A 23,146-nucleotide genomic window follows, 5' to 3' on the forward strand; every position below is an offset into this window, starting at 1 on the left:
CTCTTATTTTTTGTATCGGAGCATAGACTTGGAGTTTAATTTGTATAGATTATATACATAATATTTTCTAAATTCACACAAATCAAAATTCAAACCAAAAATCCATAATTTTAAATATTACCTTATAAATATTTAAAATTTAGAAAACAAGTTATTGTTTTTGATTATTTTAAAATCTAGAAAAAAATGACGAATTATTTTTCACACATAAACAAGCTTTTTATTTTTTACATTTTTAAAACGAATCTTGAAAATTGAAAAATAAACTAAAATTTGAATAATCCTTTGAAAAACTAAAAATTAAAATATATATATATTGTCCACAACCAAAGGGGCCCTTACATTCTCTAAGGCTCAATCCTTTTGTTTAGACCAAAAATTTTGCTTGCAAAATGAAAAGAGAAAATTATATATAAAAAGAAGAACAGAAAATAAAACACATACCAAACCTCAAAGAGGTGTCTAAAATTTTTAAAATCTCGGGAGAAGTTTCTCAACTTTTTGAGAGTAGAGGATATGTCAGCGTTTTTTTTGTTAAATCTTGAAAATTGATATTTTTATTCTAAAATAAATTATAATAAATATTTAAAACATTATACACATATAAATTTAAGTACAAATATTCAAGTAGAGCTCTTTTCCCAAACCCTAAATATGAACATGAAGTTTTATTTTTCCATGTTCTTAGTACAACTTGAACATGAACACTTTTGACTTTTCTGTATCATCCAATAATGTCACATCATTTTTTAATTTTTTTTTTAAAAAAAATACAAGAAGGGTACAAAAATTTCAAGCCCAAAGGGCAAGGATGGACATGGCGGTGGAGCCCAGGGTGAGGGCAAGATAAGCGGCCTTTTTCAGCCGTGGATCTGAGCTCATCATCTTGTTGTGGAAGAAATCAACGGCTATGAGATCAACCAGCGCCATGTATATCAGAATTCCGGAGGACACTGACCCCAACAGCCCTTCCAGTATCAACGCTTTCGGGTTGCTGTCGTCGTACCCCGTCACCGAGAAGAGTACCATCCCCATCACTATCCCCAACGGGGTCGTCGCTGAAAACAGGAAGCACATATACGCCGTCGTTCCGACGCTGAACCCTGCCTGTCATCGTTCCACCGTCACCGCCATCCCCCCACCAATACAATAAATAAATAAAACGTTACAACTCATTTTCTTTTTTACTTGGGTTGTCTTGAAAACTAGACCCGTGCTGATTTGGAAAGGCCACTAAATCAATTTCCCAGATCAACATTTATCTCTATCATAACTTTCATCTTCGAAATATCTATAAATTATGTTTATTTTTATTTTTTACCTTTTAAATTCTTAAAATTTTGATTTACAAAATTATCCTTCCCACCGGTTTGCATTGGGTCAACCGGTTCTCCATCAAATCACTGCATTTCCAATTTTCAGACATGTGTTGGATTCCAATCAAACCGGGATGGACTAACCGGTCCGGTTTGATTTTCAAAACCCTCGTTATAGCTACATAGAGTAAAAAATAAAAATAAAAAAAAAAAAATATTTTAGGGTTTTCTGTTTTCACTATCTTCTTTAAAAAATATATATATATTTTCATAATTTAGTTAATACTTTACATTGGAAAATAATATTTTAAATATTAACAAATATAAATAAACAATCATGAATTAGTTATGAACTAGTTATAAAATATTTATTTTATATGAATTAATTTTATTATATAATTAATGTACATAAAATATTTTAGAAAATAAAAATAAATATTAAATTAGCACTAAGGGTTAAAAAAAAGATAGGAACAAAATCCAAAAATCCTAGACACGTCACAAATTTTTCTTAAATTTTTATCAAAAGTTTCACAATTTTTTAAGATGAGGTGGCGCAATTTCGTGACAAAATCAACACATGTCAATTTGCAGCTTAATGAATTGCCACTTGATAAATTACGCTACTAAAAAACGATGTGATGCTCCTCAATTTCTATGAAACATGTGATTTAGTCGAGCTTAGGCCACCAATTTTATCCTCAAATTCTTTTTTCTTAAATTATTATTAAATAATAATAAAAATATTATAATTATTTGTCATCATTCTTTAATATTACATCATCCAAAATCTTAATCTATAATTCATAATTTTTATTAAGTACAGTAATGTCCTAACATAGACAAAAATAAATAAATAAATATTTTATCTGTTTTTTTTTTTTTTTTTTGCATTTAAGGCGTGATTATGTAATATTTATTTGGATTAATTGATTTTACAACTTTACTAGCTTATTTATATTGAAGCAAATCTTTTAATGATTTAAACTATAATTTCTGTTCACAACCTTACATACTTCAATTTCAAATTTCAAATTTCAAAAATTAAATACAAATCATTTTTATTTTATGAGGCTAGCATTAGAAACAACATAATATATTTGTGGAATTAATGAATCAAAAACACTTAATTTTATAAAATAAATCAGCAATTCAACAAGATGCATCTCCATGGATGAGTTGAAGAATGAAGAATGAAGAATGGTACCTGAGCAATGCAGCCGCCAAGGCCCATGCCCTCGAAGATCTGGTGGAAGGCCAGCGCCGCCACCAGCGGCCGGATTGTGCACTTGTTCTGGCTCATCCCCATCGTAACTCCGATGATGACCGAGTGAAATATGATTCCAATTTCCAGCACCTGTGACACCAACCTCTGCTTTACCTTCTCTGCCTCTTCCTCCGCCGTCGCCGCTGCCGCCACTTCTTCCTCCCCAGTTCCCCCTCCGCCGCCGCCGCCGCCGCCGCAGCAAACCCCCGATTCCAGCCCCAACTCCACCAATTTCTTCCCGATTCGGGCCGCTTCCTCGCCGGTCCCTACGGGGGCGTACTGGGCGGCGGCGGCGGCGCCACCGTGGGCGTGGGAGGTGGCGGCGACGTCGACGAGGAGTGCGAGGAGGGCGCCGACGAGGGTGACGAGGCCGGCGAAGGGGAAGTCCTTCCAGGGGTGGTGGGAGGCCACCTGGCAGTCGGCGAGGGCGGCGAAGGCGTCGGGGAGGACGTGGACGAGGGAGGTGGACAGGATGACCCCCGCCGCGAAGCACTTGATCACCAATACGGCCTTGTCGTAGACGGGTTTGCCGTGGAAGACACGCGCCAGCATCACCGGCGACGAGATCCCGACCACGCTCGTCGTGAAAATGACGCCGATCGATATTAGCTTCAGGTGCGTCGCCGCCCGGCCGTCCCTGCACGCCAGGGCTCGTGCCGTGTCGGTGGCGCACCCCATCGCCGCCATGGGTAGACGCTTTCTCGAGCTTTCACTTTTTAGAGAGAGAGCGAGAGCGAGCGAGGGAGAGTTCCCCGAGGACTTTCTGACTTTCTGTCCGTAAGCACCTTCGCTTCTTCCACCGCAACTTCTATGAGAGAAAGAGAGAGGAAGACTTGTTGGGCTGGGCTTGGGCCCGGTATTAAAGGAAATGGGCCCAGTGGTGGCCCACATGCATAGTAGGTACCACGTACACGACTGCCACACTTTGAGTGTGTGATGTGTGTGAATTCCAATTGAGATATTTTTAAAAAAATAATAATAATTTGGTTAACATAATGGTGCGAAAGTTTTGCAATTGGAAGCTTGGAGTTTGGGCCTTTTATATATATATATATGATTGTTGGGAGGGCTAAATTATAGAGGTAAATAATTTAATTAAGTTTGGAATAACAAATTAAAATTCAAAAGTATTTAGACATGTAAATAATTTAACAAAATTGACAACAACGAATATTATCAGTTAAAATTTATTTATTTTGTATTGTTCATTATCATACGAAATGGGCGATTCACTTACTCTGTTTAAAAGTTAGAAAATAATATGAAAAGGAAAGGAAAATTTTAAGGAATCTGTATTTTCATGTTTTGTTATCGAGGACAGTGAAAAAAATAAAAATAAAAAATATTAAATCCATGAACAAAATTTGATTTTACATAATATTAACAATTGAATATTCTTAATTTGTAATCATATAAGAGTAAACTTTCATTTTTAGTAGCATTTAATATAGAAGAAAACTATAATGAAAAATAAATTTTTTCTTTACTTGTTTTTTTTTTTTTAAGTAAAATTTTTTATCCAAATGGACAATTAAAGTTTATAGGTAAGTAAAAAGTTTTACATAGTAAGTATTTGAATTAATGATGAGTGGTCTAATGTAGGGGGGAGTGAGACTTAGGAGATATATATGAGAAGCAAATTAAGTAAATAACTAACTTTCCACACTTAATGTCAGATGAGCAATGCAATGATCGATCATGTGACTGAGGCAAGCCTTTAAAGGATTAGTCAAGTTAATCACATGCTAAACGCATAGCAAAGAGAATCTCGTCAAGGAAGTTAGGTCGATCGGATTGTGTAATCATGGGTATAAGGAGTCATCTTCATGAATGTTTGATATGCAGCATGAGTGCCATGACCAAGTTATTGTCCATTGTGCATGAATATTGTTCCTCACACAGTGTTGGTCTTGAGGTCTCCCTCATTTTTTGCATAGATAGAGCTCTCTCTTTTTCATGATTCTAAGGACTCATTATTTCTTACACACGCTTAACTCAAAATCCTCTACAAATCGACTTGAGTATGGAAGAAAGTCTCCAGAGTCTCTAAAGTCATTTATCTTTAGGAGTATTCACATAATTGCTTACCCCAATCGACTTGACCATAACTACCCGTAATGAATAGTTTTATAAGTGTTTAGGCTAGATGTGAGTTGGAATTTGGAACTCAATATAAACGGAACATGTAGGTGGAGTGATGGGTTGATGTGCAAACAATTTGACTCAATCCAATTTGAATATAATTGTGAAAAAAAATTAAAGAGATGAAAACAATATATGGCTCCTCCTTTGAAGTTAACGTTGCTCGAAACTCCCTTCAACATAAATTTTTGTTTTGAAAATTGATTCTATTGCTTCTCTATTCAAAAGTAAAATTTCACTAAGTCAATTCGGTTAGAAATTTGAGTCTAATCTAAATTATCAGTCCTAAGTTTTTTTTTTTTTTGACAAATATGAAGATCTTTTTTACAACAGAAAAGTTTGAACTCTTAGAAAAATTTTCATTAAGAATATATATAACACAACTTTTTATAAGAATTTCATAAACGCAAATATTGTCGAATCACGTAACTTATTTTATTTTAATATTTTTTATTTATTTTATTTTTCTTGTGTATGCACAATATCGTGTTGGTAAGTTATGATTGTAATAATTTATAATTTATTAACAAGGTTAGTGGTTTAAAATATAATATAATTAGATAATATAAATAATGAAATTTTAAGATTATTTTTTTTTACAAAAATTTAATTTAAATTAATGTTTTTGATATTGCTTTGTGTGGCTACACGTGCCTAGCACATGCATGCACGCAAACTCTTGCAATTCCCATGAGGGCCTTAATTGGAACGCGCGCAACCTCAAAAGCTGCATTTTAGCTCTCATTCTTTTTAATTGTGCTATTAAGTATGATATAAAAATTAATTAAATATTTTTACTTGGTAGCAATTCTTCTTAGCACATACATTAATGAAGGTTATCACCTGTGTGAGAATCTTCAAAATACTTCAAAAAAATAGAGGAGATTATTTGTTAATAAATAATGGCCTGTTTTGCAATGTCATATATATGTTCAATTAAAAAAAAAAAAAACTAGTAAAAAGCCCCCACTATGCGGTGGGATAAATTAAATTTTTATTATAATATTTTAAATTATTAATGCTCGTCGGTAAAAGCAAATAAGAAAGATAAGAATATTAACTTATTATAAACATGTAAGGATACATTGATATAGAGATAGTATTATATGCGATAATTTGAATAATTATAAATATTTTATTACAATTCAATGGATGATAATTTTTTATGTCACAAAACATTAGGTCTGATAATAACAATATTTGAACAAATAAATCTATTTAATTAATTTATAATCATGGTAAACCAATGATCATTATGTTTTTATTAGATCAATAAATACAAAAAAAGAAAAAAGAAAAGAGCAAGAACACTATGCCAAAAAGATAAACATAGAGGAAAGTAGGAAAGATTTAAATTGTATAATCCACGAGACGCGGGGATTAAAAAGACAATTCTGGAGGATGCTCATCGCTCTCTCTGTACAGTTCATCCTGGAAGTACGAAAATGTATAGAAATCTGCGAGAATCCTTCTGGTGGAATAATATGAAAAGGGAGATTATTAGATTCGTAGAATAGTGTCTGACATGTCAGCAGATAAAAGCAGAGTACTAGAGGCCAGCGGGACCACTTCAACCACTTAATAATCATAAGTGGAAGTGGGAGTATATCTCGATGGACTTTGTATAACGGTTGCATTTGGCGGTGCAGGGATAGAATGCTATTGGGTTATTGCGGATCGGCTGACGAAGATTGCGTATTTTGTTCTAATCAGAGTCAGTGTAACGACCAAAAATAATAATAATAATAATAATAATAATAATAATAATAATAATAATAATAATAATAATAATTAATTAAAAAAAGATTAATAATGAATTAATTATTATTAAGAAAATTAATTAAATTAAAAACATTTGAGGATTTTGTGTGTGTGTGTGTGTGTGTGTATATATATATATATATATATATATATATATATATATAAAAGTATATATATAAGTATATATAAAAGTTTAAAGTGTGGATAAAGAAAAGAAAGAAAAAAAACTTAAAGATTAAGTTTCCTGCGGGAACAAAGTAAGAAGAGGAAAGAAGAAGAAAAAAATTCTTCTCACGCACAGAACAGGAAGGAAAGGGAAAGAAAAAAAAAGAAAAAAAAAATTTCTCTCACCTCACGCTCTCCACTCTTCTCCTCTCTACGATTTCACGGTGGATTCTCGTCCAATTAAAAATTCAAAAATACCACTAAACTCTATTTTCCGCCACCGACATATCTACCGAAGTGAATTTGTCATATGAGTAACATGGGCATATCTCTTGGGGTAAGCCAAATTTTCATTTTTGTCTTAATTTTCCTAAATTTTAAGTCAAATAGGCGATCGAATACCACAACAAGAATTTAGGAATGATTCTCTACAAATCTAGCATAGCGAATTTCTCGTGGGGTCGTTGTGGAAATAGCTCCAAAACTAGGATAAATGGGTTATTTAGAAATTAATTGTTATTTAATTATTGTAAATTAGGAAATGTTAAAATAATATTTTATTGGGGTTCATTTGATTGAATCAGGGCTCAGGTGAGCGCTGCGGGTATAATTTTGGGAATCCTGTAAGCGTGGTTCAGGAAATCAGGTAAGGGGGAATAAAATTATATCAGTATTTTATTAAGGTGAAACAGTTATTTACAAGCATATGAAATTTGTTATTTATCTATATGATTTTCAGACTAGCCTTATTACTGGAAAAATGATGATTTTTGTTTGAGATTTATATTTGGGATAATTGCATATGATATTAAATTCGTGTGACATAGGAACAATTTTCCTAATAAATTGAATATAAATTACTGTGGTATTTGAGTTTGCATGTGGGGATGTTTGGAATGATTATGACATGATGAATAAATTGTTATGTTCGACTCTTATGTGGAAATGTATTGATCTGTTGGGATACTGTATGGGAAATGAATTGATCTGTTTGATTCTTATGTGAAAATGCATTGATGCGTCTGTGTGAATTAATTGGTGTGGTTATTCGTATGCATCTCAATATAACGTTGGCATGAGGAGGTTCTTATATTGCCTAGATATAAATCATGACATGACGTTGGCAGGTCGAGGAGCTCATCATATTGTCATTTATATGGGGTAGGACATTGGCAGGTCGAGGAGCTTGTCCTACTGATGTACGATGGGTAGGTCATGGGGATTGGATACTAGTGAATAGTGGTGTCTATGTGGGCCACGTGTCGCGGAAGCTGGAGTGGTGCCTATGTGGGCCACGTTATATCCTGCGTGGATAATAGCACCTGTGTGGGCCATGTTATGTACCCTGTGTGGGTAGTGGTGCCTGTGTGAACCATGTTATATCCTGTGTGGATAATGGTGTCTGTGTGGGCCATGTTATATACCCTGTGTGGGTAGTGGTGCCTGTGTGGCTCATATGTAGATAAGAAGTACGTAGGTGCCTGTGTGGGCCACGTACTGACATGTACGTAGTTGCTCTGTGTGGGTCACGTACTGAGGACATTGGAAGATGAAGTATGAGATGCATGATTCCTGTGTGGATGTGTTGTGCGCATGTGAATTTAATTATAGCATAAAAATAATGGTATAGCATATTGTGAATGCATGTGTGTGCATGCGACGGGGTAAACATACCACTGGGGGCTTGCTGAGAAAAGCGAGTGCTCTACTAGGTAGTTTTTTGGTATCAGTGCAAAGGGATGCTACTTGTGTGGGCAGGTAGACATCCCGATCCTCGGAAACCTTCGCCTTTAAAATAATAAAGATGTGTGTACTGGCAGCGAGGTAATACTTCACCTGAGGGCTTACTAAGTAAGGTGAGTGTTCCGGTAGGTAGTTTTTAGTACCATAGCAGAGGGAAACTACTTGTATGGGCGGGTAATCTTCCCTATCCTTGAGGACTTTCGCCTGCATAAAAATTATGTACTTGTGCATATTGGATGTGTGTATGATATTAGATGTTGAGGATGTTATTAATGGTACATTTTCTCAGTTGTTATTGATATGATGTGAGAAACAGTTTATTTTGATATGTAAATATTAAAACTCATTTGTCACACACTGTTATAATTTATTCCACCCTTATTGAGAAGTGTCTCACCTTAGTGGATTAACAACTTTTCAGGTTCTTCTAAAGATCGGGTTTGAAGGCCTAGGCTGGGATTGTATTTGGTGATTTTTTTTTTTTGGATATTGTCAGATACTAGTATATATATACAGATATATTTGTAATGGATATGTTTTAAATGCTGGTTGTGGATATGGATATTTGGATGTTGTAGTGTTCATTTTTGGGTTGTTATATAGAACTCTGGTATTTATTTGAGGTTATTTATTTATGTTCCGCTGTGTACATGTTAATTATGGTATCAGATGCAGGTAATTGTAACATGTGGCACCCGGGCCCCACTTGGCGGGTTTCGGGGCGTCACATTGTGGTATCATAGCATTAGGTTATAGATTCTATAGACTTTAAGATTGATTAATACCAGAGTATAGGTATGAATAAGGATAAGGATAGGAATGAGTAGATTAGGATATTGATAGGAGATTCTGAGTTTTGTTTCATAGCTTAGAGGCAGAAATCCCTTCATAAACTTCTATGAGTTTCTGAATCCGGTCAGTTTCAGAAAACCACGGTAAATCCATTGATGGTGATGTTCCTAAGCAGAGAGATTGGAACTCAGAATTAGAAGTTGAGGGTTAGGTTGATTTTGGGATAAGCTAGTTGTTTGATATTTTAATTAAGAATTTAAATGTTAAATTGATTTGTTGTTCTATAATTTATTAGCGAATTTAAAGGACAAAATTCTTTTAAGGAGAGGAGAATGTAACGACCCAAAATAATAATAATAATAATAATAATAATAATTTATATTACTTAATTAATAATTATTATTAAATTAATTAATTCATTTGAAATTTGGTTATATATACTATATATATATATATAAATACTATAAGTAAGTATTAGATGAATTTTGGGATATATATATATATATATATATACGTATATATAAAAGTTTAAAGTGTGGATAAAGGAAAGAAAGAGAAAAAAAAAAAAAAAAAAAAATTAAAGGCTAAGTTTCCTGCTGGAACAAAGTAGGAAGAGGAAAAAAGAAAAAAAAAATTCTTCTCACGCGCAGAACAGGAAGGAAAGGGAAAGAAAAAAAAAAAAAAAAATTCTCTCACCTCACGCTCTCCACTCCTCTTCTCTCTACGATTTCACGGCGGATTCTTGCCCAATTGAAAATCCAAGAATACCACCGAACTCTATTCTCCGCCACCGACATATCTATCGAAGTGGATTTGTTGTAAGAGTAACGTGGGCATATCTCCTGAGGTAAGCCAAATTCTCATTCTTGTCTCAATTTTTCCTAAATTTTAAGTCAAATGGGCGATCGGACATCACCACGAGAATCTAGGGATGATTCTCTACAAATCTAGCGGAGCAAATTTCTCATGGGGTCGTTGTGGAAATAGCCCCAAAACTAGGATAAATGGGTTATTTAGAAATTAATTGTTATTTAATTACTGTAAATTAGTAAAGGTTAAAATAATATTTTATTGGAATTCGTTTGATTGAATCAGGGTTCGGATGAGCGTTGCGGGTATAATTTTGGGAACCCTGTAGGCGTGGTTTAGGAAATCAGGTAAGAGGGAATAAAATTATATCAGTATTTTATTAAGGTAAACCAGTTATCTACAAGCATATGAAATTTATTATTTATCTATAAGATTTTCAGAATAGCCTGATTACTGGAAAAATGATGATTTTTGTTTAAGATTTATATTTAGGATAATTGCATATGATATTACATTCGTGTGACATGGGAATAATTTTTTCTAATAAATTGAATATAAATTGCTGTGGCATTTGGGTTTGCATGTGGGGATGTTTGGAATGATTATGACATGATGAATAAATTGTTATGTTTGACTCCTGTGTGGAAATGTATTGATTTGTTGGGATACTATATGGGAAATGAATTGATCTGTTTGATTCCTATGTGGAAATGCATTGATGCGTCTGTATGAATTAATTGGTGTGGTTATTCGTATGCATCTCAATATAACATTGGCATGAGGAGGTTGTTATATTGCCTAGATATAAATCATGACATGACGTTGGCAGGTCGAGGAGCTCATCAAATTGTCATTTATATGGGGTAGGACATTGACTGGTCGAGGAGCTTGTCCCACTGATATACGATGGGTAGGTCATAGGGATTGGATACTAGTGAATAGTGGTGCCTGTGTGGGCCACGTGTCGCGGAAGCTGGAGTGGTGCCTGTGTGGGTCACGTTATATCTTGTATGGATAATGACGTCTGTGTGGGCCATGTTATGTACCCTGTGTGGGTAGTAGTGCCTGTGTGGGCCATGTTATATCCTGTGTGGATAATGGTGCCTGTGTGGGCCATGTTATATACCCTGTGTGGGTAGTGGTGCCTGTGTGGGCCACGTGTAGATAAAAAGTACGTAGGTGCCTGTGTGGGCCACGTACTGACATGTACGTAGTTGCTCTGTGTGGGCCACGTACTGAAGACATTGGAAGATGAAGTATGAGATGCATGATTCTTATGTGGATGTGTTGGGCGTATGTGAATTTAATTATAGCATAAAAATAATGATATAACATATTATGAATGCATGTGTGATTCTTATGTGGATGTGTTAGGCGCATGTGAATTTAATTATAGCATAAAAATAATGGTATAGCATATTATGAATGCATGTGTGTGCATGCATCGAGGTAAACATGCCACCGGGGGCTTGCTGAGAAAGGCTAGTGCTCTGTTAGGTAGTATTTTGGTATCAGTGCAAAGGTATGCTACTTGTATGGGCAGGTAGACATCCTAATCCTCAGAAACTTTCGCCTTTAAAATAATAAAGATGTGTGTACTGGCGGCGAGGTAATACTTCACTTGAGGGCTTACTGAGTAAGGTGAGTGCTCCGGTAGGTAGTTTTTAGTACCCTAGCAGAGGGAAGCTACTTATATGGGCGGGTAATCTTCCCTATCCTTGGGGGCTTTCGCCTGCATAAAAATTATGTACTTGTGCATATTAGATGTATGTATGATATTAGATGTCGGGGATGTTATTAATGGTACATTTTCTCAATTGTTATTGATATTATGTGAGAAGCAGTTTATTTTGATATGTAAATATTAAAACTCATTTGTCACACACTGTTATAATTTATTCCATCCTGACTGAGAAGTGTCTCACCCTAGTGGATTAACAACTTTTCAGGTTCTTCTGAAGACCGGGTTTGAAGGCCTAGGCTGTGATTGTATTTGGTGATTTTTTTTGGGGTATTGTCAGATACTGGTATATATATATATAGATATATTTGTAATGGGTTATATTTTAAATGCTGGTTGTGGATATGGATATCTGGATGTTGTAGTGTTCATTTTTGGGTTGTTATATAGAACTCTGGTATTTATTTGAGGTTATTTATTTATATTCCGCTGCGTGCATGTTAATTATGGTATTAGATGCAGGTGATTGGAACACATGGCACCCGAACCCCACTTGGCCGGTTTCGGGGCATCACAGTCAGTTACTCTATGAATAAGTTGGTAGAGCTTTATGTGCAGGAGATTGTACGACTTCATGGTGTCCCGGCTTCCATTGTTTCAGATCAATATCCATGGTTCACTTCTCGGTTCTAGAAGAGTATACAGGACACCTTGGGATCTCAACTCACTTTCAATACCGCGTTTCACCCACAGACGGATGGGTAGTCCGAGAAGGCTATTCATATTCTAGAGGATATGCTGCGGCATGTGTACTGGATTTTGGGGATAGTTGGATTGGTTATCTTTTGCTCATTGAGTTTGCATATAATAACAGTTATCAAGCTAGTATCGAGATGGCACCATATGAGGCTTTGTATGGTCGCCGGTGTCAATCTCCGTTGTACTGGGATGAGGTAGGCGAGTGGCAAGTTTTGGGACCGAAATTAGTTCAGCATACCTCTACAAAAGTCGGGCTTATTAGGGAGAAGATTAAAGCAGCACAGAGTCAGCAGAAGAGTTATGCGAATACTCGTCGACGGGAGGTAGAGTTCGAGATTGGTGGTATGATATTTGTGAGGGTTGCTCCGATGAAAGGGGTGATGAAGTTTGGGAAGAAAGGCAAGCTGAGTCCTAGGTACATTGGGCCATTCGAGATCATAGAAAGGATCGGTCCAGTTGTCTATCGAGTGGCGTTACCCCTGGCATTATCTAGGGTTCATAATGTTTTCCACGTATCAGTGTTGAGGAAGTACGTGCTAGATCCTTCGCACATGATAAGTTATGTTGTAATGTGTAAGAACCCAAACTGGGAGATATGGGTTTATTACGTAAAAGAGGGGTAAAAATGGAATTCTGTAGACTTCGTCGATGAGGAAAACTTGAGAGGCGGAAGTTGGAAATATCAGGATTCGTCGACGAAATTTTTGTCTCGTCGACGAAATCCCTGAAGACTTCGTCGACGAGAAATACCAATTCGTCAACGAAATGCCCTGAGTTAAAGTTCTTTAAAATGATATTTTTAGTTGCTTTGGGGCTAAGTTTCCCTAAATACTCTCTCTCTAGAACTCGAAGCTCTCTCTCTCTCTCTTCTCGATTGCTTCACCGTTTGTCGCCGGAATCGCAAATCCAAAGGTACTGCGAGGATTAGTGAAGGATTCTCTACATTTCTAGCGGATCGGAATCTCGTTTCGGAGGATTTTGGGTTTTGGACTAAAATCGAGGTAAGATTCGGTTTTCATTTCTGATTTGGTATATGTGTAGTAGTACGAATTGTAAGCTTGTACTGTACTGTGGTTTGTAGGTTTTGGAGTCTCAGTTCATAGTTTTGAGGATCGTAGAGTTCGTAGTTGGAATTCGGGTTTAGGTAAGGGGATTCAGTTTATATCAGTCCATTTTTGAAATCAGGATTGGTAAGCTTATAGGTTATGATCATATGTATGTTTTGGCTACTTATTTGGGGAAATCTATCTGGTAAAAATGCGAGATTTTCGGGTTACAGTTTTCGAGAAAAATTGGGGATTTCGGGTATCATCTCTACTTTGTTTGGAAAACTGTTGGTTATGCTAAAACTGTATTATTGAGCTGACCATAATCCATATTTGCATAAACTATATACTTGAAATTGTAAATGATATGATTTATCGTAAACCAAATAAGTGTGGTATGTATGGATGTATGTATTTGTTCAAACGTATTTGTAAAACAGTTATGTGGCGGCTAATTACCATACGCTGAAATGTATAGGGACGTGAGTTCCAAAATGATTCCACGGATTTGTAAAATAGCCATGTATCGGTTAATTACCGTGGGCAAGAGTGGTAGGCTCTATATCCGGGGTGTGAAATATCACTAGTATGTTTCGGCTGGTCACCGAAGGGTGTGTTCTACACTATATGTAGCAATGTAATCACTGTGGGCCTGAGTCGACGCAGCGTAGTTGTGCATGTGGCAATGTAATCGTGGTGAGACTAGGTGACCTTATGTAGTTGCGTATGTAGCAATGTAATCACTGTGGACCAAGGTTGTCGCTTCGTAGTTGCGTGTGTAGTAATGTAATCGTTGTGAGACTAGGTGACCTTGTGTAGTTGCGTATGTAGCAATGTGATCACTATTGGGCCTAATTCATCGCATTGTAGTTGCGTATGTAGCAATGTAATCGATGTGAGACTAGGTGACCTTGTGTAGTTGCGTATGGAGCAATGTAATCACTATTGGGCCTCGGTCATCATAGCGTAGTTGCATGTGTAGCAATGTAATCACTGTGAGATGAGGTGACCTTGTCTAGTTGCGAACTAGTATGACGACACTGACCGTATGTTTTGGGTATCGTATGTACTGGAATGGTTTTTATGAAAATACTGGAACTGTATGGAAATATTTCAACTGTATCGTATTTTATAGTGTTATGAAGTATGTAAAATAACACTGGTATGCCACACACTGATATAACCTGCTTTCTCTCTTACTGAGAGGTGTCTCACCTCGAATATATACAAATGGTTTTCAGGTCCTTCGGGTAGCAGAAACTAGCATTCTAGCGTCTGGAAGCGAGGGGTGTCGTTTAGCTACTACTAGTGTCCGATAGGTACGAGTTTTTGTAACCAGGTTGTCGTGATGGATTTTGTAGACGCTTGTAGTATATATCGTATTCATAGGGATGTATATCCTTATATAGTATAGACTCTGGTATGGTACCATTTATGCATAGAAAGACCATTTTTTGTTGCATATTTTGATGAGTATGGATGTTTATGTGTATGTAAATGGGACATCCGTTCACCCCATGGGGTCGGACCCTCTTTGTATGTTGTATCATGTATGTTTTATTTGATACAGAGACAGGTTAGGTTTGTAAGAACCCGAACTGTGATAACTAGATTTAAATATTAAGAGAGGGGCAAAATTGGAATTTACCAGGCTTCGTCGATGAAGCCAGATTTCATCGACGAAGTGTGTGCTTTTCTCGTCGACAAAATTCAGAGCCTCGTCGACGAGAAAAAATCGAGTGGTCTGGGAATTTGGAAATATCAGACTTCGTCAACGAGGCCACCGATTCATCGACGAAATCAGTGAAAGATTCATCGACGAAGGTTCCATTTCGTCTACGAAATCTGGCCGGGTCAAGGGCTATAAAAGGGAAATTACTTTTCTTCTTCATTAAGTTTCTTAAATATCTCTCTCTCTCTCTCTCTCTCTCTCTCTCTCTCTCTCTAAACTCTCTCTACTCTCTCCTTCTCTCTAGATTTCTTCGCCAATCATTGTTAGAATCGAGAAATGGAAGTTACCACAAGGATCGTGGAAGGATTCTCTACAACTTCTACGGATCGGAATCTCGTTTCGGAGGTTTTCAAGTTTTGGCGAAAAATTGAGGTAAGGCTCGATTTTCAATTCTAATCCAGTAGTTTTGTAGGTATCAGTCTTGTGAGTATTTTTTGTACTATGATTTGTAGGTTTTGGAGCTCGGTTCGTTGTTTAGGAGCCTTGGAGTTCGGGATTTGCTTACGGGGTTAAGGTAAGGGGAAACTGTGTTATATTGGTTATTTTTGAAATCGGACTCGGTTGAACTGTGGTCCACGGTCTTGTGTGTGTTTTGGCTACTCATTTGGGGGAATCTAACGGGGAAAACTATGGGTTTTTCATGATTGCAGTTTTGGGAAAAAGGGGGCGACAGGCTGAATCCCGGGTTTTGTTGAAAACCGAGTATATGTGTGATTTATACTGTGATATTGGGATGGCCGTGCCTTGACTTTGTTTAAACTGTATTTGTTTGGAAAACCAAATGAGTGTGGTTTGTTTGGTTATATGAGCATGCATGTGTGTGTGATATGCGGAACTGCTGATAGGAACGCGGTTCCGGAATTGCTGATAGGAACGCGGTTCCGGAATTGCTGATGAGGTGACGTATCTCGTCGACGAATATGGCAATATAAATAGAGGGAAACCGGGATATTTTCTCATTTTCACCGCACCTCTCTCTCTCTCTCTATACGTCACTTTCTCTCTTCTCTCTTTGATTTTGGCCCCACTAGTCGCCGGATTGACGATCTAAAGCCACCACAACGCTTTTGGCGGAGTTCTCTGCAAGTCTACCGAAACAGATCGGCAAGAAAATAGAGTTAAATTTCATCCCAAATTCAGGGTAAGACCTTTTAGTCTCCTTTTGGCCTTATGACAGTTATAGAAAATAATGTAGGCAGAAAAATACTAATATTATGTTCTAACATATGTGGTTTCAGGGTGTTGTGTAGGAGGCCCTGCGGGTGTTAGGCCAGTTTATCATAGAGGCTTTTCAAAGTTAAGGTAAGGGATATATGTTATACTAGGAAGTTTTAAATTACTATACACATTATTTATTTATGAAAATTATGTATTAAAGTATGGTGTGGCTTGAGAATATGTATGTAGTACGGAGTATGTTTTATGAATTGTAGTTTCATAATTTTACGTATTTCAATGCTATGATTATGTGAATTACAGTACCATAATTTTACGGATTTTAATACCATGATTATACGAATTACGGTTACGATATTATGATTATGCAGTTCTAGTTTTATGATTTACAGAGTTTATAGTACGCCACGTTTTCTATTACCATAACATACAGAGTATACAGACAGAGCAACTATAAAGTATATAGATAGTTATACAGAGATAGCATCGAGATGCTACAGTTACAGTATTTACAGTACAGAAAGATAGCGCTATGATAATTTTGAAAACATGATAAAAACAATGAAAGAGTATATATGAATATGTATATAGTATCAGACCCTGTTGGACCATACAGTTTACAGAGTACGGTACCGTAGCTACATACAGTTTACAGTTTACAGAGTGCAACCGCCTATTCAGATAATAGGCAGTAGGTCGATCATATAGTGCCCTGACGTGGACAGGCTCCCCATCAGAGATAGGTGGAGGAGGGCAGATCAAACCGAGGGAGTATAGTGATTTACTTGGTCGGCTAGTCAGCGTAGATCCAGCCTATGGGCCGCACAACCCTATCATGAGGGGTTAAATCATGACATACAGTTATCCACAGGGGAAAGTTTACAATTATTATTATGTATATACTGATTTTACAGAGACAGGGAATTTACTTATGTATGTTAGAAGTATTCTGAATAGTAACTTAAAATACAAATGTGTTAAACGACATGAAATTGGTAATGGATATTATGATTTGTATTGTATTTATAGATCCAGATATACATGATTATATGGAAGCATATTTTTTTATAATATGATAACTCATTTGCCACACACTAGTAATAGCATATATCGTCTTACTGAGCGTTGGCTCATCCTAGTGTTGAAACATTTTTCAGGTGATCTAGGTAGGCGAGCAGACTAAGCTCGCAGATAGAGGGGCGTCTGTAGTGCCCTGTCAACAAAGTGAGTATAGTGGAGGATTTTTGTATTGCCCTAGCTAGCTGAGGGTATTTTGGGGTTTCTGTGATATGTGTATATTTCGAGAAACATGTAGTACTCTAGTATTGTGTGGTACTGTATATACACATGTTTAAATGATAATATCTATGTAATTTATGCTTCTCGCTGCTTAGGTTTATGACTGGGTTATCCCAGTATGGTATCAGAACATGTAGAATATTATTGTAAAAAAATAATAATAATAAATATATATATATATATATATATATATATGGTAAATAAGCAAGTCGTTACAATTATTAGTTGTTATTATTACTTTTTGTTATTTTTTTAATTTTTATTGTCCTTAAAATATTAATAATTATTATTTTTTCACTTTTTTTTATTATTATTTTCCTCATTGTTATTACTATTTTATAGTAATAAATACTATTATTAGTTTTTATTATTGCTATTGTAATTATTATTAATTGTTACTATTACGATTAGTATTATTATTGTTCTTTTTGTTTTTGTTTGATTATTATTTCCTATTATTTTATAATAGTGATTGTTATTAGTGTGATTATTATTTTAATTATTTTTTTTATAACTATTATCCTTAAAATAACTATTATTAAATTTTTTAATTTATTGTTCCTGTTATTATTATTTTGCAATAATAGATATCATTCTTATCATATTTATTATTAGTTGTTATTGTTTTTTATTATTTTTATACAAAATTATTTTCCTTAAAATTATAATAATAATTATTTGGCCTTTTTTTTAATATTATTCTTGTTATCATTATTTTTTGATAATAAATACTATTATAATCATTATTAGTTGTCATTATTTTGTTATAATAACAATAATTAGTATCATTAGGATTTGTTGCTGTTTTTAGATTTTTTTTACTATAAAATGAGTCTGATTCTATGGAATAAAAATCGATTCCAGTCTATCTTCACTGGAATCGTGATTCCCCCATTCTCAACTTTACAAACCAAACACAAGGATGGAATTCCATTTATTTTTTATTCTATTCCAGACCTAATTCCGCAAGCCAAATGAGTGGTAAGGGCTTGAACAAATTTTCATCCTTCATATTATTCAAAGTAAACATTTCATTAGTCATCATAGATTCAAATCTGGATCCTAATAAATTATATATAAGAGGATGAGATTTCACACAAGAGTCCATCATCCCTTAATCCCGAAAAATTTTTATGTATAGTGATTATGTTTGGCACATAGAAAAAAGAATAAAAATCTTATTTAACACTATATTTTTTGCATATTTAAACTTCATTTTTTTCATTTTATGAGTTAAGAAGATATAAAATTTAATAATAAAATTCGTAATTTTAAGGCAACAAGATTAATGTTTTTGATGTCTATTTTCTCCAGGAAAAGAAGGGCGTCGCTTGGTCCCGTAGCTCAGTTGGTTAGAGCGTTGGTCTTATGAGCCGAAGGTCGCGGGTTCGAGCCCCGCCGGGACCATCTGCCTTAGAACTTATTGCGCATCCAATTTTAGAGCCTACGGTCAGTCTTTTTGGCAAATTGTTTCCCTTGCCCAAGCGCCCATATGTGTGTGAAATTAAATTTTTTATTAATTGATTTTATCTATATCTTGTTTTTTTTAAATTGATTTGGTGTATATATTGTTTTTTTTCTTTCTTCACAATTAAATAAAAAATAGAATAGCTTTTTTATTCTTTTGTAAATTCAAAACAAAATTTCAAATTCACGTTACTTATATTCAGAAATATCTTATTATTTTTCTAAGTAGATACTTATATATGGAAAAAAAAATTATTTTTCATTATTTTGAAAGACTTATATTTGTACTACTTTTGAATCATCTCATTTTTATGATTATCATGGAATGGGATGCATGGATGATAATGTTAAGTAATGACTCGGAAGTCTTTCGAACCCCCACTTTCACACAAAATTTCTTAAATCAGTTCTACCAAAGTCTCTTAGTACGATACAATATATTTGACTTAGGGCGTAATTTAAATTGTATTGTTATAAGATGACATTTTAGGTTTTCACATGTATGCTATATATTCATATTTGTAGCCGAGGGTTGAAACATTAAAACAGTTTTGACAAGATAGTGAAAATTTCTCAGGGACTCCAAGCATATAAGCACATTATCAAATCACATAAATCGTTGTGTTCGTATTTTCCTTTTGGATTTTTTTTTTGGATTTAAAGTGTGCGTTCATAGTTTTAGGACACAATTTTCAATTTTTTTTTAAAAAAGATCTTTTTGATTATTATAACATAGTTGATTCAACATTTAAGTATCATTTTAGTACATTTCTTAATTCAGCATCTCAATTTCTTTTCTTTGGGTAGAAATCATTTTCACTTGATTTACTAATGCACATCCTTTAAGTGACAAACCTATGATCATATATCATGTGATACATATACATACAAATCATAATAATTAATATTTTGGTTTCAAGTATAGATTCTATCAATGCTAAAACTTGATGATAATTCATTGGGTCAACGTAAAATCTTAGATGCCCAATTCAAAATATGCTTAAAAAATTCTTTACCTAAATTTTTTTACTCCATTTTTTTTATGATGCTAACAATTAATTTATGCTATATTTATAAACAAATTTTAGTCTGAAGAGAACGGAAATGCACTAGAGAATGAATCTTGCATTTAGGACTTGCACATTGAGAATCATTCCAATTGTCATCTTGAATTAAGAAACCCTAGAAGGGATATGGGAATGTTGATTGAAGTGGAAGAGAATAAATTTGCATGCACATGTAATATGTCTTTCTATTTTGATAATGAAAAAAAAAACAAAAATACCTATTACATTCTAAAGATGTTGACTCCTACTTAAATAACCTAAAGAGACAAATGCAAATACTTCTTGCAAAATGTGAATGACTAAAGTGAGATTCCTAATCCCATTCATTCTCATTTTTTTATTTTAAAATTAGGTTGTATAGTCAATACTTAATTTTTTTTTTTAATAATCCAGGAACTCCAGCCACCATTGCGTCACTTTAGACACTATGATGCGATATTAAATCCGGAAGGGTGAAAGTCGTCCGCCCATTGACGCACCCCAGGTAATTCACCAACGTAATGCTTAAATGGGAAATCGAACTCGTGATCTTGGTTACAAGTTGTCCTTACCACTTGTTGTTGGGAAAAAAAATTATATATGAACTAATTCCCACAAGTAAATCAATGGCGTAATGCAAATAATAAATAAAATGATACACACAAAATTTAACATGGTTCCCTCAAATGTTGTGGTACGTCTACGGGGCACTGTAGTCCAAATTTACTATCACCAAAAAATGTTGTACAAAGTGGATACAAAAGGCATAAGCCTTACAAATACATAAGAGTGTATAAACAAATGTAGCAAGATGAAAATATCTCACCAATATTATGAACAAAGCTCCCAAAAGAACCAACCAGAGTACAACCAGAGTATCCTAATATGTTGTTAATAATATACAGCCGGAGTCACATGAAGAAGAAGCAGAAGCAGCAGCAGCAGCGAAGAAGACGATCGGCGCTGGTGCTGGCTGCAGGTGTAAGGAAGCTGCAGATGTGAGTGAAATAGAATGGAGAAAAAAACTGAGGAGCAGCTTGCCGCTATAAGTAGAAAAACCGAATGGAGGAGCTACTATAAGAAAAAAAAGAAAGAAAAATGAAGAGACACTCAGTTGCTACTGCGCGTGGCTCCTTTATTTGGAGTTCTAGAATAGGCTGCTGGCTTCAGATATTGGGTTTCCAATATAGCATGCTCCAACAAAACATTAAGAAAGGAGCCTTTTCAAGGCATTGGGCCCTACAAGGAGCGAAACCCAACACTTGCCTTAAGGGTCAATATTGTTGAGAATTCCATTCGTGAGTTTATCCCACATTGAAAAAAGTGAGTAGATGATGAGTGCTTGTATACATGGTTGGGCCCAAGACCCAATAGGTTTAACCTTTTGGGTCAAATTGGTGCTCACTAATATGTATCAAGCACACCTTTGGACTCTTTCCATGCTATCAAACACTTGTTATGTCATCTCTAGCTTTGAGTAAACAACACACACTCACACATTGATACTAAATAATCTAATTACAAGGTTTGTGACAATACCATCATTATTTTCTTAATATTTTATTAAGGTAAGATATTGCATGCTAAGTGAAGCTTAAGATATCTTTTCTTATGGGCTCTCATTATTATTATTTTCTTTTTGTCGAGTGGAGATCAATAGCGGACCTTGACAATATAAAAGAAGGTAGTCCGACTCTCATCGCATGTTTGTTTATTACTCTTCCCAAAATTCGAGAGCAAAACCATCAACGTGACTCTTTTATCATTTGAAAAAAATAAACATGTAAATTTTTAATCAAATCTTAACTCTCACTTTTAACTTAGGAGGTACATTAACAAAGAAGGTTATGACTAGTGTTGTCACTTAAATGATCCATGCCAACCATTTCCTTTCCTAGCCATACCACCAATTAATATTTTCTGGTATTGGTGATTTTGATGATGATCAAACTTCAAGCCTGCCAGGTGATGACCACCTAAACCCCTCTCCCTGCAGGGTTTAAACTTTTGCTGAGTCAAGCTCTTTGACCTAAAATTGTCCCACAGTAAGTTAGATTATACAGAATTAAAATAAGCAGCCCTAGACATATAGGGCTCGCCAACTTCTACAAATCTAAAAATCTTTGTTTTCTTTTTCTTCTTCTATGTAATTTCCGACCTAATAAGCTTGAACGAGGTAAGGAAAGCAAGCTTGCCTGTGAGCTAAGAAAAAAATATATTTAAAATTGTCATTTCAGGATATATTTTTGACACTTTAAAGAAATGTTTTGACGATTAAAGCTTGAGATCGAGTTGTTTGTATAAGGTATTAGGTTTGAATCCTGAGAGAGGTGGAAAGGAGTATGAATTGGGAAATGAGCTATCGAACTAATTCCCGTTATATATATAGCACATATCCAGTGTGGACCTCCAATGGACTCAAAAATAAATAGAATTTAAAAAGTTTGTATTTAGGTCTCGGGATCCAAATCTTGAAAAACAAAGTGAAAAATATAATAACATGAGAAATATACAACCTTTTGTATGTAGTTCAAGTTTAGTAGGCCTCCAATAGAGAGAGAGAGAGAGAGAGAGAGAGAGAGAGAGAGAGAGAGAGAGAGAGAGAGAGAGAAATAATAGGGTAATGGTTGCACCTCAAACGAAAAGACATTAGTATGAAATTGGCACATGCATGATTTTAGTTTGATTCATACAAAACTTTACTTTTTTTTATGCATTATGAGTGTATGATGATTTCATTTGGGTTGAGGTTGCCTCATTTACCAAACCCCCAATCAAGTATGAACCAAACTGAATTACACAAATTTAGTTAATCACACCAACCAAACAAAACCAATCGTATGAGAAAATCATACTAAATTGATCTAATAAAGTTGTTCTCATTGGACTCATATGATATGGCCATAAAATTATTTTAATTCTTATTGCTTGTTCAGGTGTGTAG

At 34.9% G+C, this 23,146-nt stretch overlaps 1 protein-coding gene and 1 non-coding gene across 2 annotated transcripts; one reads left to right on the forward strand and one right to left on the reverse strand.

The window, feature by feature from the left end:
* Positions 1-608: 608 nt before the first annotated feature.
* Positions 609-3,411, reverse strand: LOC131147874 (zinc transporter 6, chloroplastic). Its single transcript, XM_058097505.1, has 2 exons — positions 2,524-3,411; positions 609-1,107 (listed from the first exon to the last, which is right to left on the reverse strand). The coding sequence occupies exons 1-2, from the start codon at positions 3,268-3,270 to the stop codon at positions 793-795; spliced, it is 1,062 nt and encodes a 353-aa protein (XP_057953488.1). The 5' UTR covers positions 3,271-3,411; the 3' UTR covers positions 609-792.
* Positions 3,412-19,022: 15,611 nt separating this feature from the next.
* On the forward strand, positions 19,023-19,096 carry TRNAI-UAU (transfer RNA isoleucine (anticodon UAU)). Its single transcript has one exon. It is a non-coding gene; the product is annotated as a tRNA-Ile (tRNA).
* Positions 19,097-23,146: the final 4,050 nt, after the last annotated feature.

This window comes from Malania oleifera, chromosome 2 (assembly GCF_029873635.1).
Source record: "Malania oleifera isolate guangnan ecotype guangnan chromosome 2, ASM2987363v1, whole genome shotgun sequence".
NCBI classification, from domain to species: Eukaryota; Viridiplantae; Streptophyta; class Magnoliopsida; order Santalales; family Ximeniaceae; genus Malania; species Malania oleifera.